The following is a 14,042-nucleotide window of genomic DNA, read 5'->3' on the forward strand; positions in this document are numbered from 1 at the left end:
CAAACCACCCCCGGATTCTGGCCGAAGGAACCTGGAGCGGAGGCCCCGCCTCCCTCTGACAGCTCAGCTCCAGGCCCCGCCTCTTTCCCGGGTCCCGCGGCGGCCTCGGAGCCCGAAGCTTCTGGCCCCACCCCTTTCCGAGCCGAAGCCCCGCCCTTTGCGTGCTCGCAGCCTGGTAGATCCGAGTCCGGGTCCCGCCGCCGGGTCGTGCTCTCTGCGCCTCGTTCGCGCTCCTTCCCCGCGCAGCCCGGACACCGCTGGGCGCTGTGCGCACGACCCTGGGCCGCGCAGCTCTGCAGGCCCCCCGAAAGAGGCTGGGGGGTGCGGGGGCGTGCTGGGCGGGGTAGGCGTGGCCGGACCCACGGTACCCGGCGGGCCAGGACTGCTCGGCCGCCTCCTGCCCTGCGGGCGGCGCAGAACCGCGGGTCCAGGTGGGCCGGGGTGTGGAGGCGCCCAGGAAACCGGGAGGGGTCGGGACAGTGAGGGGTCGCTGCGCATCGGCGGGCTGATGGGGTGCGGGGGCGGCGCCGGGAGCCCGGCCGAGCTCCGGGGTGGCACGGTCGAGCTCCCGGGTGGCGTAACCGCCTGTGGCTTTGCCCAAAGCGGATATGAGCCGTGCTTGGTGCGCGCCCCGGGACTCGGGCTGGGACTGGGGAGCGGGCCGGCTCTCCGGCTTCAGACAGGAGAAGGAACCCGAGCTCGGAGAGAGGTGGAGGCTGGAGACCTGGACTCCTCTGAGGCCCCCTCGAAGAACGGCAGGGGTTTAGAGAGCAGTGTTTTCGGAGGCAGTGGGGAGCGCGGGGATAAGAGGGGGGCTGGGTGTTGCTTGATCGTCTACGGAGAAGGGGTCGGCAGGTTTGGATTCCTGGGTTCTCAAAGGAGAAGAGATCTGGGGGCCTGGATTCTCAAGAGAGGTCCTGGGGGTGACTTCCTCTATCCTTAAAGGAGGAAGGGCCTGGAGGTCAGGATTCCTGTGTTCTCAGACGAGAGGAGCTGAGGGTAGGATTCCTGGATCTTTGACAACTGGGGATTTAGACGGGGGCAGATTCCTAAATCCTCTAAGGAGGGGCTGGCGGCCGGACTCCTGGGTTCTCACTGTGAACGTTTGCCCGTCCCCTAGAACATGTCGCCCGAAGAATGGACATATCTGGTGGTTCTTCTTATCTCCATCCCCATCGGCTTCCTCTTCAAGAAAGCTGGTGAGTCAGGTTCCCTCCTCAACGGAAAGTAAGGGGGGGTGGGCAGAACGGGGGACCCCCTGGAAAGTTCTACGCTGACGCTGTGCCTTCTCCCCGCAGGACCTGGGCTGAAGAGATGGGGGGCAGCAGCCGTGGGCCTGGGGCTCACCTTGTTCACCTGTGGCCCCCACACTTTGCATTCCCTGGTCACCATCCTTGGGACCTGGGCGCTCATTCAGGCCCAGCCCTGGTGAGGATTTGGTGGGAGGAGGAGGGGGAGGAGGAGGGGGAGCACGGAGCGGGTGGAGGATGCAACCTCTTTCCTCTTGGGGTCTTTCTCTGTTTCCGCGTCAGCCTCTGGATGTCTCTTGTGTGCCTCGAGATTCTCTGCGTCACGTGTTTGGTCTGTTTTTCCTCCTCTCCTGCCTTTTTCTGGGTCTCGTCCCTGTGTGTCTGTCCTGGCCCTTGACGTCCATGTCATGGATTCAGGAGAGAGGAGGGCATTACTGGGCTGCTGGCCCCGGGATTCTCTCTCTTTCTCCCTCACCTCTCCCCCTCCCTCCCAGAAACAAATGGAGGCATGAAGGGTCTTCACCCTGCAGCCCCTCTCTTCATCTCCTCCTTGTTCTCTGTTGCTGTGCGTTTTTATACAGCTCTTTCGGTCGTGTTCATCCCGTACACCCACCTCCCCTATCTCTGAAGGTGGGCGGTGGGGGGTGGGATCTGCAGCTGGAATCCAGGGGCGACAGAGGCAAGACCTCCCGCACCCAGTGCGAAAGGCCTCCTGTCTTGTCTCAGCTCCTGCCACGCCCTGGCCCTCGCCTGGACCTTCTCCTACCTGCTTTTCTTCCGAGCGCTCAGCCTGCTGGGCCTGCCCACTCCCACGCCCTTCACCAATGCCGTCCAACTGCTGCTGACACTGAAGGTCAGGCTCCCCCCACACCCCCAGCCCTCCCTGGGTGCCCGTGAACCAGCCCAGCTTTACCTTCTCCTCCCTGGGGAGGCAGAGGAGGCGGGTCGGTCTCTCCCACTCACTCCGCCGAAGGCAGGATTTCACCTCTCAGCTCTTCCCCGGGGTAAAAAAGTACCCAAAGCTATATAACTGTGGGTGTCAGTGGGTGGCTGGGCTAAAGTGCATCTTTGTAGCAAGCCACGTTACAAAAGAAAAAAAAACAAAACCCAGCTCTGGGCAGAGAGCACTGAGCTGAGGGCACAAAAGCAGGACACCCCGTCTGGCTTCCCACGACCTGGGAAGATGGGAGAAAACAGGTCTGCAGGCCCTGCCGCAGAAGGAAAGGTCACGCATTGCTCCTGTGTGCTACCTTTCAGGGAATGGAAGGGTCAGGCGGCAGTGGCGGGCAGGGCTTGCCCAGCATCCCGTGTTCCCGGGCGGGAGCTGAAGAGTGGGCAGGAGTGGGTTAGGAGTTGGAGGAAACCAGAGCCTCTCGGAACACAGGGAGCAGCGGGCTTGGAGGGGGCCTGGCCGCATGCCACCAGCTGTGTGCTAGCCACATGGACTGTCCTTCAAAGGGAGACCGCAGCACAGGCCAAGCCGTGCAGGGCCTGGCTGGCCCCAGTGCAGAGTTTGGACTTCTTCCTGTGGGGGCCCAAGAGCCACTGCAAGAGGTTTTTCTGAAAACCTGTGACCAGGTTTACAGGTTTAAAAATACTTCCTCCAGGTGCTGAGGGAACTGCAGCAGGAAGGGTAAGGGGAGCTGACGTGGGACTCCTTTATCTAAGTCCAACTGACAAACTGCAGGCTTGAGGCAGGCCTGGGGCCGCTTATCAGGGCCCCACCAGGAGGCCTGGCACGTGGGAGAACCTGGAGCGCGTTTTTGTTGATGTTTACCTCGACCAGGGCGGGATGAGGAAGGCTCCTGGGCCCACGGGGACGAGAGGAGGGGAGCCCAGAAGGAAAAGGACTTGGGTAGATTCGAGGAGATTGGTCAAGGGTCACGGCCAGGCCCCAGGCGGTCTTATCAATAGAGGGATTAAAAATACAGGAATACAAACCCAAGGTTCACTCCTGCCTGCCTCCGCCATCTGGCAACTGAACCCCGGCTGAAGCTGGAAGACACGGACCTGTGGATGTCGGGCCAGCCTGGGGTGTGTGTGCAGAAGGGTAGAGAGCAGGCTGGGGGCCTAGGGTAAACATACTCAGCCCAGTGGTGGAGGCAAAGCGAAAGGGACAGGCCCAGAGACCTCAGGGACGCGACCTGGGGAGTGAGGAAGGTTTCCAGTCTAAGCAGCTCAGTGGATGCTGATGGCATTTGATGGGGCTTCCCTGCTGGCTCAGCTGGTAGAGAATCTGCCTGCAATGCAGGAGACCTGGGTTCAATCCCTGGGTTGGGAAGATCCCCTGGGGAAGGGAAAGGCTACCCACTCTAGTATTCTGGCCTGGAGAATCCCAAGGACTGGCATTTGATGAGGGGAGAGACCAGATGAACACCCCCTTCGGGAAATGGCTAAAACTGTTTTCCACTTGTGATGTGTTAAATTCGAGGTGCCCGGAAGTCATCCATCCATGTATTAATGAGAAGAGGCAGCTGCTTTTTCTTTTTTTTTTAATTTATTTTGGCCATGCCACACGGCTTGTGGGATCTCAGTTTGCAAACCGAGCATCATCAAACCCGGGCCCCGGTAGGGAAAGCACCAAGTCCTAACCTCTGGACCACCAGGGAATTCCCTAGAGGCAGCCTGATGGACAAGCCCGGGGCTTGGAGAAGTCCCACCGGGGTACAGCGTGGGTGGTACCTAAAGCCGTGAACGGCAGGGGAACACGGAAAGATGGAACTTAGAAAAAGACCAAGGGGCCCAGGAGGGAGCCCTTACCCGTGGTCAGATGCTCAGAGCTGCCCAAGGAGCAGCGCCTCGGCACCCAGCCCCACAGGACCGCCCGGCCCTTGGCCGCCCAGGGTGGTCGTGAACGGGAGGTGGGTGTGAGGAGGCCGGGGTCTGAGCTGTCCTCCCGCACGCCCCTTCCTCCCAGCTGGTGAGTCTGGCCAGTGAAGTTCAGGACCTGCACGTGGCCCAGAGGAAGGAAATGGCCTCGGGCTTCAGCAAGGAGCCCCCCTTGGGGTTGCTGCCGGACGTGCCCTCTCTGATGGAGACCCTCAGCTACAGCTACTGCTACGTGGGAATCATGACAGGTGAGCGTGCCCACCCCAGGCCTGCCTCTGCCAGGACGCTGCTGTCTGTTCTGTGTTCCTGCCCCACCCCACCCCTCATTCCAGCCTCTGCTGCTCTGAGGGTGAGCCTCTGAGCCCCAGTCCCTGTCTCCCTCTCCCGCTGGCCCCAGGACCCCTCCAGAGTAGACACAGATTGTTCTCTGCCTCAGTGACTCTTTGTAGCTTACTGGGAGCACATGGGAGATTAAGGAGAAAGATCGATGTCACCCTAATGTGTCTGCCGCCCAGGCCACAAGGATTCACAGCGTATGATCCGACTTTTAGTTTCAGGACGTATTTTTCATCACCGTTGACCTCGTAGAAGGTTTTGACTTCTGTAACAACTGTATTGAGCTATAATTACCATATTCACCCACTCACAACCACCTCCAGTTTGCTGAGTTTGAGTCTCTCTACAGAGTTGTGCAGCCTGACTCCCAGGCAATTTCATCACCTCAAAAAGAACCCCTGCAGCCTTTACCATCGTCTCCCAAACCTCCAGCTGCCTCCATTCCCTGAAAGCACTGACTTTCTCTATGTGTCTGCCTACCCTGAGCTTCTATAAATGGCATCATACAGCGTGTGGTCCTCTGTGACATGTGAGACTTTCCACATTTCTGTTAAAGCCCTCTGCTCCCTCCCCAGGCCAAGCCATCATTTTATCTAAAAAGTGCAGCAGTCCCCTCTTTTCCGTCAGTGTCCCTCTGCAGCCCCTCCCTGCTCAGTGGCTGAGGGGTCTCCTGAAAAGGCAAAATAATAATCTAGCCCTTCCCTGGTCGGGGAGCCTACGGTGGTTACCCTAGCACGGAGGAAAACAAACCAGAGTCTTTGGAGAAGGAAATGGCTACCCACTCCAGAATTCTTGCCTGGGAAATCCCACGGACAGAGCAGCCCGGCAGGCCACAGTCCATGGGTTCGCAGAGAGTTAGACGTGACTGAGCGCACACGCTTGCCTGCACAGCATATGCAAACAAGTGGGTGGTTTTACACCAATGGGAAACATGCATACGGTCAGCACCCCATCAAATAATCTTCCCAACACAGCACTAGTCTCTCCTCCCTTCTAGTTGCTGTCTCCCAAGGGTAGCCACTCTCTGGACTTCTAAGAGCATAGGTTAGTGTTGTCTGTTTTGGGGCTTTATGGGAATAGAATCAGATACAGTATGTGTTCCTCTGTGCTGCCTTATTTGCTCAATGGGATGCGAGACGTTGGCTGCACGGACTTGTACCTGGTTTGTTTTCATGGCTGTGTAGTATTCCATTGAGTGGATAAACCACACGTTATCCAAAAAAAAAATTTTATATATATATATATATAAAGCTAAACCCAAAGCCCTGGTCAGATCCCGCCCAGGGCCTTGCCCCTGCAACCCTCTGATTGCTTGTCAGGCCCCTGTCTTCCTCAAGGGACGCGCTGCTGCGCTCCCTGTTCCTGACCCCCGGGCCCCCCTGCCCGCCTCCCTCCAAGTGCGGCCTGTCTGTCTCCATCAAGTGTGCCGGGACCCCCTGGTTCTCAGACTGCTCTGTCAGAGACGCTCCCTGAGTGTCTGTCTGTTCCTCTTTCCCGCCAAGCCCCCTGTCTCCCCCTTTGTCCGCTTTCCCTTGCTCTCCGTTCTCCTCTCTCCCTGGTCCCCCCCGGTCCCCCTGGTCCCCCGGTTCCTGGCCCATCTCCCCCGCCCCGGGACCGGCGCTCTGCCCGGCGCCCCTACGCGCACCAGCGTCTGACCGCGGCCCGCCCTCCCGCCACAGGCCCGTTCTTCCGCTACCGCACCTACCTGGACTGGCTGGAGCAGCCCTTCCCGGGGGCCGTGCCCAGCCTGCGGCCCCTGTTGCGCCGCGCCTGGCCGGCCCCGCTCTTCGGCCTGCTCTTCCTGCTCTCGTCACACCTCTTCCCGCTGGAGGCCGTGCGCGAGGACGCCTTCTACGCCCGCCCGCTGCCCGCCCGCCTCTTCTACATGGTTCCCGTCTTCTTCGCCTTCCGCATGCGCTTCTACGTGGCCTGGATTGCCGCCGAGTGCGGCTGCATTGCCGCTGGCTTCGGGGCCTACCCCGTGGCCGCCAAAGCCCGGGCCGGGGGCGGCCCCACCCTCCAATGCCCACCCCCCAGCAGGTCAGGCGGCGGGAGGGAGGTGTCCCAAGACCCGGCCGGCCCCATCACCGCGGGCTGGCCCTGCCCCTAGCAGGGAGGAGAGCGGGGAGGAGGGGGGCTGGTCTCCCACCTGTTGTCAGCAGTGTCACTCTTGGCCACCGCAGCCCGCCCTCCCCTGTCCTAGGAAAACTCCTGAAACCTGCGGATCGCCCCCTGTTGTGTGCTTGTCACCCCCTGGGGTATGAATTGCTCTCTGTTGCTAGGAAAAGGAAGGTGTATTCTAGCAACCCCCTGCTGCCCCTCTGTTCCCATGGAAGTGTCACCCCGGTAACCCGGTTGTTGTTGGTTGCTCAGGATGCCATCCCTGGGCAGTGAGGAGCAGCCCCTTGTTGCTAGGGAAACCATTCCCTAGCAACAGAACTACCCCTTCCTGCCTGTGTTGCTATGGAAACAGCATCTCCTAAACTGCCCCCTTCTTTGCTGGGAGCAAGCAGGCCCTCCCTGTGAGATGTCACCACATAACAGCCTCTGTTTTAAATGACATTCTCTTTATTTATTTTTGGCTGCTGAGCACAGGCTTTCTCTGGTTGGGGCAAGGTGGGGCTACTCTTCGTCTTGCGGGGGCAAGCTTCTCCTTCTGGTGGCTTCTCTCATTGGGGAGCGCAGGCTCAGGAGCTGTTGCCCACAGCCTCAGCTGCTCCAGGGCGTCTGGGGTCTTCCCCGACCAGCAATGGAACCCGAGTCAGCCCCCTGTGTTGGCAGGCGGATCCTTACCCGCCTGGGAAGTCCCAGAAATGGCATTCTCCACCATGCTGGCCTCTGGCCGGGGGGGACACCATTCTTAGTAACCGCCAGAAGCCCCAGTAACTGTGGGTTAAGCTTGTTGCTGGTGAAGCTACTCCCCTAGCTCCTTCATCATGAGGCAGATCACACAGCTAGTAACCAGGGACTCCCTTGTTGCTAAGGATACGATGCTCCTGTGTTGCTGGGGAGGTGGCACCCTGGCAGTCAGGAGTGGGCCCTCCCTCGGTTCCCTGCAGCCGTCCTCTGGCCTTCAGGCTGGGGCTGGAAAAGCAGCCCCTTGATGTAAACTTTGAATGACTCCTTACTAGGGTTGGGCCATCCCCCCGTAGTCACAGCAGCCATTCCGTTGTGGGGGAAGTGGCACCCCCCCACGCAACATTTCTTCCTTCTGCCAGAGTAACCAAAGGCAGGCCTCCAGTTGCTAGAGGGTATCCCCCAGAAGACGTCAGGCAGGAGCTGAAAGCTTTTCTAAACCTTCTGGGCCCTGCTCTTAATGGAAGCCCCGCTTCTGTTATCAGAAGCAGCCAGTGGTTCAGGCAGGTCAGTGATAATCCCCTTCTGCTGGGAGCATTGGCACCGGTGACCCAGGAACCGCTGTATTACTGGAGCTGATCCTTCTAGAACAGTCATACGGACTGATAGCCAGGAAACGCCTTTTCAGGACGCTTTTTTAAAACATCCTAGGCTTGTGGCTAAGAAATGCCCTTTCCCTAGCAACAGAGACCATCTAGGTGGCAGGCGGGCCTAGAATATCTCCCTAGCAACCACGGACCACCTCGCTGTTAGGGCTGCTGTTTGCCCAGCCAGGGAAGGGTTTAAGGAGTTTAGAAAGGACTACTTGGAGGCTTCTCTGGATATGCTGAGCTTGGGTGCTCAGGGATGGCCTTAGCCCAACATCTGAGACCATTGGCAGGTCAGGTTGCTAAGGACTCATAGCTTAGCAAATGTAACCCTTGCAGACTTTTCCTGGCTGTTGCAGGCCCCCTTCCCAAGAGAAAGAGAATCCTATTGCTGTGGAATTGTGCACATCCCCCCAAAAAATGCACCCTCTGGGCTCCCCTCCCCTGTTGCCCTAGCAAATGCCACAGCCAGGGAGCTGTTGCCTGGCCAGACTCCCCTCCTTAGCGTCCGGGGCTGGGACAGGAGCCGGCGTCGGGAGGGGGCCTGGCTGAGCTGCATGTCTGTCCCCCACCCTCGTCCTCCACCCCCCCAGTCCGGAGATGGCAGCTTCCCTGGAGTACGACTATGAGGCCATCCGCAACATCGACTGCTACAACACAGACTTCTGCGTGAGAGTGCGGGAGGGCATGCGGTACTGGAACATGACGGTGCAGTGGTGGCTGGCGCAGTACATATACAAGAGCGCGCCCGCCCGCTCCTACGTGCTCAGGTGAGCCCTCCTGTCGCGGAGGACGGCGTGTAACTACATCTCCCAGCTGCCCCGGCGGCGCCCTGCGGCTCCCCCAAGCGGGCCTCCGCCCCTGAGGGTCATGGGAGCTGTAGTTTCTTGAGCCTCTGGCTGCGGCTCGGATTGCGTTCCCGAGGTAAGCTGGTTCGTCTTTCTCCCGGCCTCCGTTTCTGCTTCTGCAAAGCCGGCCGCTTGGCACAGGCGCAGTGCACCGAGTCCTATGGACTCGATGGCTAGACCTTCTGAAATCGTGACCCTGCCAGTACCTAAGAAACGTTAAGCAGTTGGTTGACCTCTGTTCCGTCAACTCTTTTTTCCTCTCTCAAAAAATTCCCCTACATGCTTTGCTTTTTCTAGTTTTTTTTTTTTTAATTGAAGTATAGTTGGTTTACAATGTTGTATTCGTTTCAGATGTACAGCAAAGTAATTTAGTTTTTTTTTTTTTTCTTGCTTTTTCCCACTGTGCTTTGCAACCTGCAGGATCTGAACCCACCCCAGCAGTGAAAGGGCAGAGTCCTAACCACTGGACTACCAGGGAGTTCCCGATCCTTTTTTTTTTTTTTTTTCAGATTATTTTCCCTTATAAGTTATTACAGAGTACTGAGTAGAATTCCCTATACAGTAGCCAATACATTAAGTCCTGGTTGGTTATCTATTTTATATAGTGTATATATGTTAACCCAGAACTCCCAGTTTGTCCCTCGCCACGACCCAGTGTCCCCAACTCTTCAGCGGGGGTAATGCTGTTAACCTGTGTCACAGGTTGACCTGAGGAATAAGTGAGATAAAGTGTTAAATGCACGTAATGTGAGCCCTGAGCAGCTTTCATTGTCCTTCACTCACCTGGTAATTCCTGAGTGGAGACTTTCTGTAAAGATAAGATAAACTGACAAATTTAGATCTTGACAAATTTAGGAAGTAGGAAATCTTGAAGATGAAGAGATCTAGACTCAGAGAGGTCAGGCCACCTGCCGAGCATCCCTCCTTTTCCCCTCGCTGCCAGGTGAGGTCAGGATGCCCCGTAACATGTCCTCATGGTGAAGCGTTTAATCACGGCACCTCTGGAGCTAGGCCTCCCTGGATGTGCTGTCTAGTTTGGATTTAAAGATGCGCTCTGACCTTGTATGGGGCATGGAATAAAGGCGGGGAGGGGAGCAGGAGATGAGGCAGGGACTGGCCCGGTGGGCACTGATGCTGTCCAGAGTAGGGACCAGTGGTCAGAAGTGGATGCGCTGGAGAGATGAGGTCACGGCTCGACCCCACATGCATGGGGGCCGAGAGAGGACACGCAGTGGGGTTGCCCAGGCAGTGGGCCTGGGTGATGAAGGAGAGGAAGTCTGCGCAGGAGGAAGTTTCAGAAGCGGGCAGGCTGAGGAAGCCAGCCTTGGGTTTAGTCTCAATGACTTTGAGGTGACAGTTAGATTTCTAGCCAGGGTTATTGGATAGGCACTGAGTAATGTGATTCTGGCTTATTAGGGAAAGGTTGGTGTAAGAAGTGGACCCGTGAGCATTGGCAGCTGTGGATGGTGCTTAAAGCTCTGGGGCTGAGTCTCAGGTCAAAGCACAGAGTGGACCTACACTGAGACCAGTGATTTTCAATGTCTGAGTCACTCAGTGGTGTCTGACTCTTTGTGACCTCAGGGACTGAAGCCCGCCAGGCGGCTCTGTCCTTGGGATTCTCCTGGCAAGACTACTGGAGTGGGTTGCCATTCCCTTCTCCAGGGCATCTTCCCAAGCCAGGAAGTGAACCCGGGTCTCCTGCACTGCAGGTGAATTCTTTACCATCAGAATCACCAGGGAAGGCCCAGGACTGTCTCAATGGGGGTGTAGGGGGTTGGGCAGTTGGCGTCTGGAGACGCTATATCATATTGGAGTCTAGTAGGCGGAGGCCTAAACGCAGGCACAGGACAGCCCAGCCCCAGACGTCTGTAGCTCCAACATTGCGGAACCCTGGTGTAGACAGGGGCTGGGAGGAGAGGCGAGTGCAGACACAGCCAGTGAGGTAGGAGGACAATCAGCAAAGCGTTCGGTTAGTTCCCTTCACACAAGCAAGGGTGTCAAGGAGGAGGGGCTGGAGGGAAAGTGTGTCTGCCCCTGCCAGGAGCTCCAGGGGGCGAGGGCAAGTGTGACCCTGAGTGGGGGGCATGGTGGGAGGAATTCCCCCTCCTCCTTGCAAGGTGAAGTGAAAGCCGGATTGGAGTGGGTTCGAGAGGCTAGAAGATTCTCTGGAGACTTCACTGCATGGGGGAGGGCGGGGGCCGCGAAACAGGGAGAGACGAGTAGCTAAGGGAGGGGCCAAGATCTAGGCTGTGCACACGCAGAGTTGGAGATGCTGGGCTCACGCTCATGTGCATCCTCCTGTAAGTTCCTGTCAGTTCTGGCAGCCCGGAGCATCGTCTCTCTGCCAGAGGTAAGAGAAAGGAAACAGTTTGGGTCCTGAGTGAGCATTACACCAGATTTCAAGGCACAGCACAAGTAACCTTCTGCTGAGAATTTCCAAGATGGAGAGAAATCTCACCCATTTTTTAAAAAAAAGTTCATCCCTTTTATTTTTAAGTTGGAGTAGAGTTGCGTTCGCTTCAGGTGTACAGCAGAGTGAGTCAGTTAGGTACGTGTACGTGTATCCCTTCTTTTTCCACTTCTTTTCCCATACAGGTCCTTACAAAGTATAGAGTAGAGTTCCCCGTGCAATACAGTAGGTCCTTATTGAAAGGGAAAGTGTTTGTCGCCCAATCGTGTCTGACTCTTTGCAACCCCATGGTCTGGCCATGGAATTTTCTAGGCAAGAATACTGGAGTGGGTCGCCATTCCCTTCTCCGGGGCATCTTCCCGACTCAGGGAGCGAACCCAGGTCTCTCACACTGCAGGCAGATTCTTTAGCCTCTGAGCTACAGGGAAGCCCATGGTCCTTACTGGTTGTCTAGAAACCTCTCTTTTTCTTACTATCCACTGCTATGCCCTTTACATAGCATGTTCTCAAGAGACACACGGCACGTGCCTGCTCTCAGGTCCATCTGAAGCTCACCTGGCAATCGGTTTGCCAACTGTGCTAGTTAAGGGTCCTTATCAACAAACCTCCTGCCTCTGTCACCGGTGGGATAAAGCCCCACAGCTGCAGGGAGACAGGCTCTGTCTCCCACCACATCTCTGCTCCCAGGACAAAGCTCCCAGGCCCTCAAGGAAAACATTCCTGGACAGTAACAATTTCTAGAGGCCTCTCTCACCTTTTCAGAGATTGATATCTGCATCCAAAGGACAAAGGAAAGATGCTCAAATGGTAGATTTTTTTTTTTTTCCAAGGAAATGGCCTAAGGAAAGAGAAGGAGGAAAACATCTCCCCTGTCAACAACAGGGAGATTTAGCCTTTTTATGGACATTGCGCCCTCCCCCAGCTACCCCCACACAGCGGTCAGTGTCATGCTCATCGTTGGGTTTTTTGCTGTCGTGTCCGATTCTTTGTCATCCCATGGACTGTGGCACGCCAGGCTTCTCTGTCCTTCACTATCTCTTGAAGTTTGCTCAAACCCATACCTGTCGAGTCGGTGATGGCATCCAGCCATCTCGTCCTCTGCCGCCCCTTCTCCTCCTGCCTTCAATCATTCCCAGCATCAGGGTCATATTTGTACTTTAAGCACCCTGACGTGCCAGAGGCAAACCTTGGTGCCCGTGGGCAGGAACTCAGACACAACCCTGGCAGAGCCAGCTGTGATTTGTGGGCACCCGGTGGAAGTGGGGGTCGGGGCCTGAATCTGTGGGTCTTCAAGGGCTAGCGGTTTTGGAATCAGTAAGAAGGGACCATGGCTGGAGATGTCTGAGTCTTCGTGGGTCAGGAATTATACTCCTAGATCCTCAAATCCTTAGGAAGTGGCAGGGATTTGATTCCTAGGTCCTGAGGGGAGAGTGTTGGGGGTTGCTGAGAAGACAGTAGAGACTCCTGGGTCTGAGGGAGGAGAGGATGGGGGCCTGGATCCGCGGGTCTGAGGGGGGAAGGAGGTGTGGGGCCTGGACCCCGGGGTCTGAGGGGGGAGGGGCCGGGGGGGCCTGGATCCCGGGGTCTGAGCGGGGAGGGGCCGGGTCTGAGGGGAGAGGGGCCCGGGGGGCCTGGATCCCGGGGTCTGAGCGGGGAGGGGCCTGGCCCGGTGCCTGCGCGGGGAGGCCGGGGTCTGCAGCCCAAGCCCTGATTCGCGCCCCCCGGCAGGAGTGTGTGGACCATGCTGCTGAGCGCCTACTGGCACGGCCTGCACCCTGGTTACTACCTGAGCTTCCTCACCATCCCGCTGTGCCTGGCAGCCGAGCGCCAGCTGGAGTCGGCCCTGCGCTGGCGGCTGGGCCCCGGGGGCCAGAAGGCCTGGGACTGGGCGCACTGGTTCCTGAAGATGCGGGCCTACGACTACATGTGCATGGGCTTCGTGCTGCTCTCGCTGCGCGACACGCTCCGCTACTGGGCCTCGGTCTACTTCTGCATCCACGTCCTGGCCCTGGCGGCCCTGGGGCTGGGGCTGGCGCTGGGCCGGGGCGGCCCCGGGCGGCGGAAGTCGGGGGCCCCGGCCCCCAGCCCGGCCTCGGGAAAGCTCCGGGAGGAGTGAGCCCTCGCCACACACCGTCTGCCGGTCGATCGGCCCCCTCGCTTTGGCCTGGGAATCCCGTGAACCAGGCTGCCGCCGCCCTTCCCAAGAAGAGGCCGGAATTTGGCCCGGGACCTGGAGAGGATTCCCGGCTCTGTGCCCTGCCTGACAGGCCAAGGCGGGGGGCGCCTGCGTCCCTGGCTGCCGCCACCCTCGGCCCGATGCTCAGTTTTCCCTCCCGTAAAAATCAAGCTAAGTGCCCAGAGAGAATCTCCGTTGTCCCTGCCTGGGCCTGCTGTTCAGAGGGCTGTGTCTCCCGCTGCGCTGGGGCTGGTGGGCCACAGGGTTTCTTGGGCGGATGGCCTTGCTTTGGCTGCTCGGTGTGGGGGTCGGAGCCTCAGGGCGGGTCCGGGAGTTGGGTGGGGGGAAGTGGGCGCTTTCTGGCCGCTTTCGCTCCACGTCTTCTCGGTAGACCCGCTCGGAGGGTGACCCTCTTGGAAGGGAGAAGCCTTGGTGCAGACGTCCTGGCCTTCGTGGGTTCCATCTGAGCCAGCCAAGGGTCCCCGCGCTCCTGTAGCCTCCTGTCATCCTCGGGCCTGAGACAGGCTCAGAATGTGTAAATCTCTCCCAATAAAGTGTCACACGGAGACTCTGTGGGATGTCTGTGGACGGTCAGCCAGGGGGGGGGGGACCGCATCCCTCCAGCATTCCGCCGCGAGGTGTCACCGCCCGGGCCTCTGTGGGCCTCAGCTCCCAGGAGGCTCCAGCAGCAGCGGCCCTGAAGTTTATGGGAAGGAGCGGGCACTGCCTCCGGCCACCTGGCGGCCAGGT

At 58.3% G+C, this 14,042-nt stretch overlaps 1 protein-coding gene across 2 annotated transcripts; it reads left to right on the top strand.

Annotated features, from left to right (window-relative positions):
* The first annotated feature begins 12 nt into the window (after positions 1 to 12).
* Positions 13 to 13,860, top strand: MBOAT7 (membrane bound O-acyltransferase domain containing 7). Of its 2 annotated transcripts, XM_069552079.1 has the most exons (8): positions 13 to 431; positions 1,121 to 1,199; positions 1,299 to 1,428; positions 1,977 to 2,103; positions 4,168 to 4,327; positions 6,095 to 6,455; positions 8,452 to 8,628; positions 12,845 to 13,860. In XM_069552079.1, the coding sequence occupies exons 2-8, from the start codon at positions 1,124 to 1,126 to the stop codon at positions 13,230 to 13,232; spliced, it is 1,419 nt and encodes a 472-aa protein (XP_069408180.1). In that variant the 5' UTR covers positions 13 to 431; positions 1,121 to 1,123; the 3' UTR covers positions 13,233 to 13,860. The 2 variants fall into 2 exon arrangements, with proteins under 2 accessions (XP_069408180.1, XP_069408181.1); XM_069552080.1 differs by lacking the exon at positions 1,977 to 2,103 and having other exon boundaries at positions 159 to 431.
* Positions 13,861 to 14,042: the final 182 nt, after the last annotated feature.

The sequence above is a fragment of the Ovis canadensis genome, chromosome 14 (genome assembly GCF_042477335.2).
Source record: "Ovis canadensis isolate MfBH-ARS-UI-01 breed Bighorn chromosome 14, ARS-UI_OviCan_v2, whole genome shotgun sequence".
In the NCBI taxonomy this organism is placed as follows: Eukaryota; Metazoa; Chordata; class Mammalia; order Artiodactyla; family Bovidae; genus Ovis; species Ovis canadensis.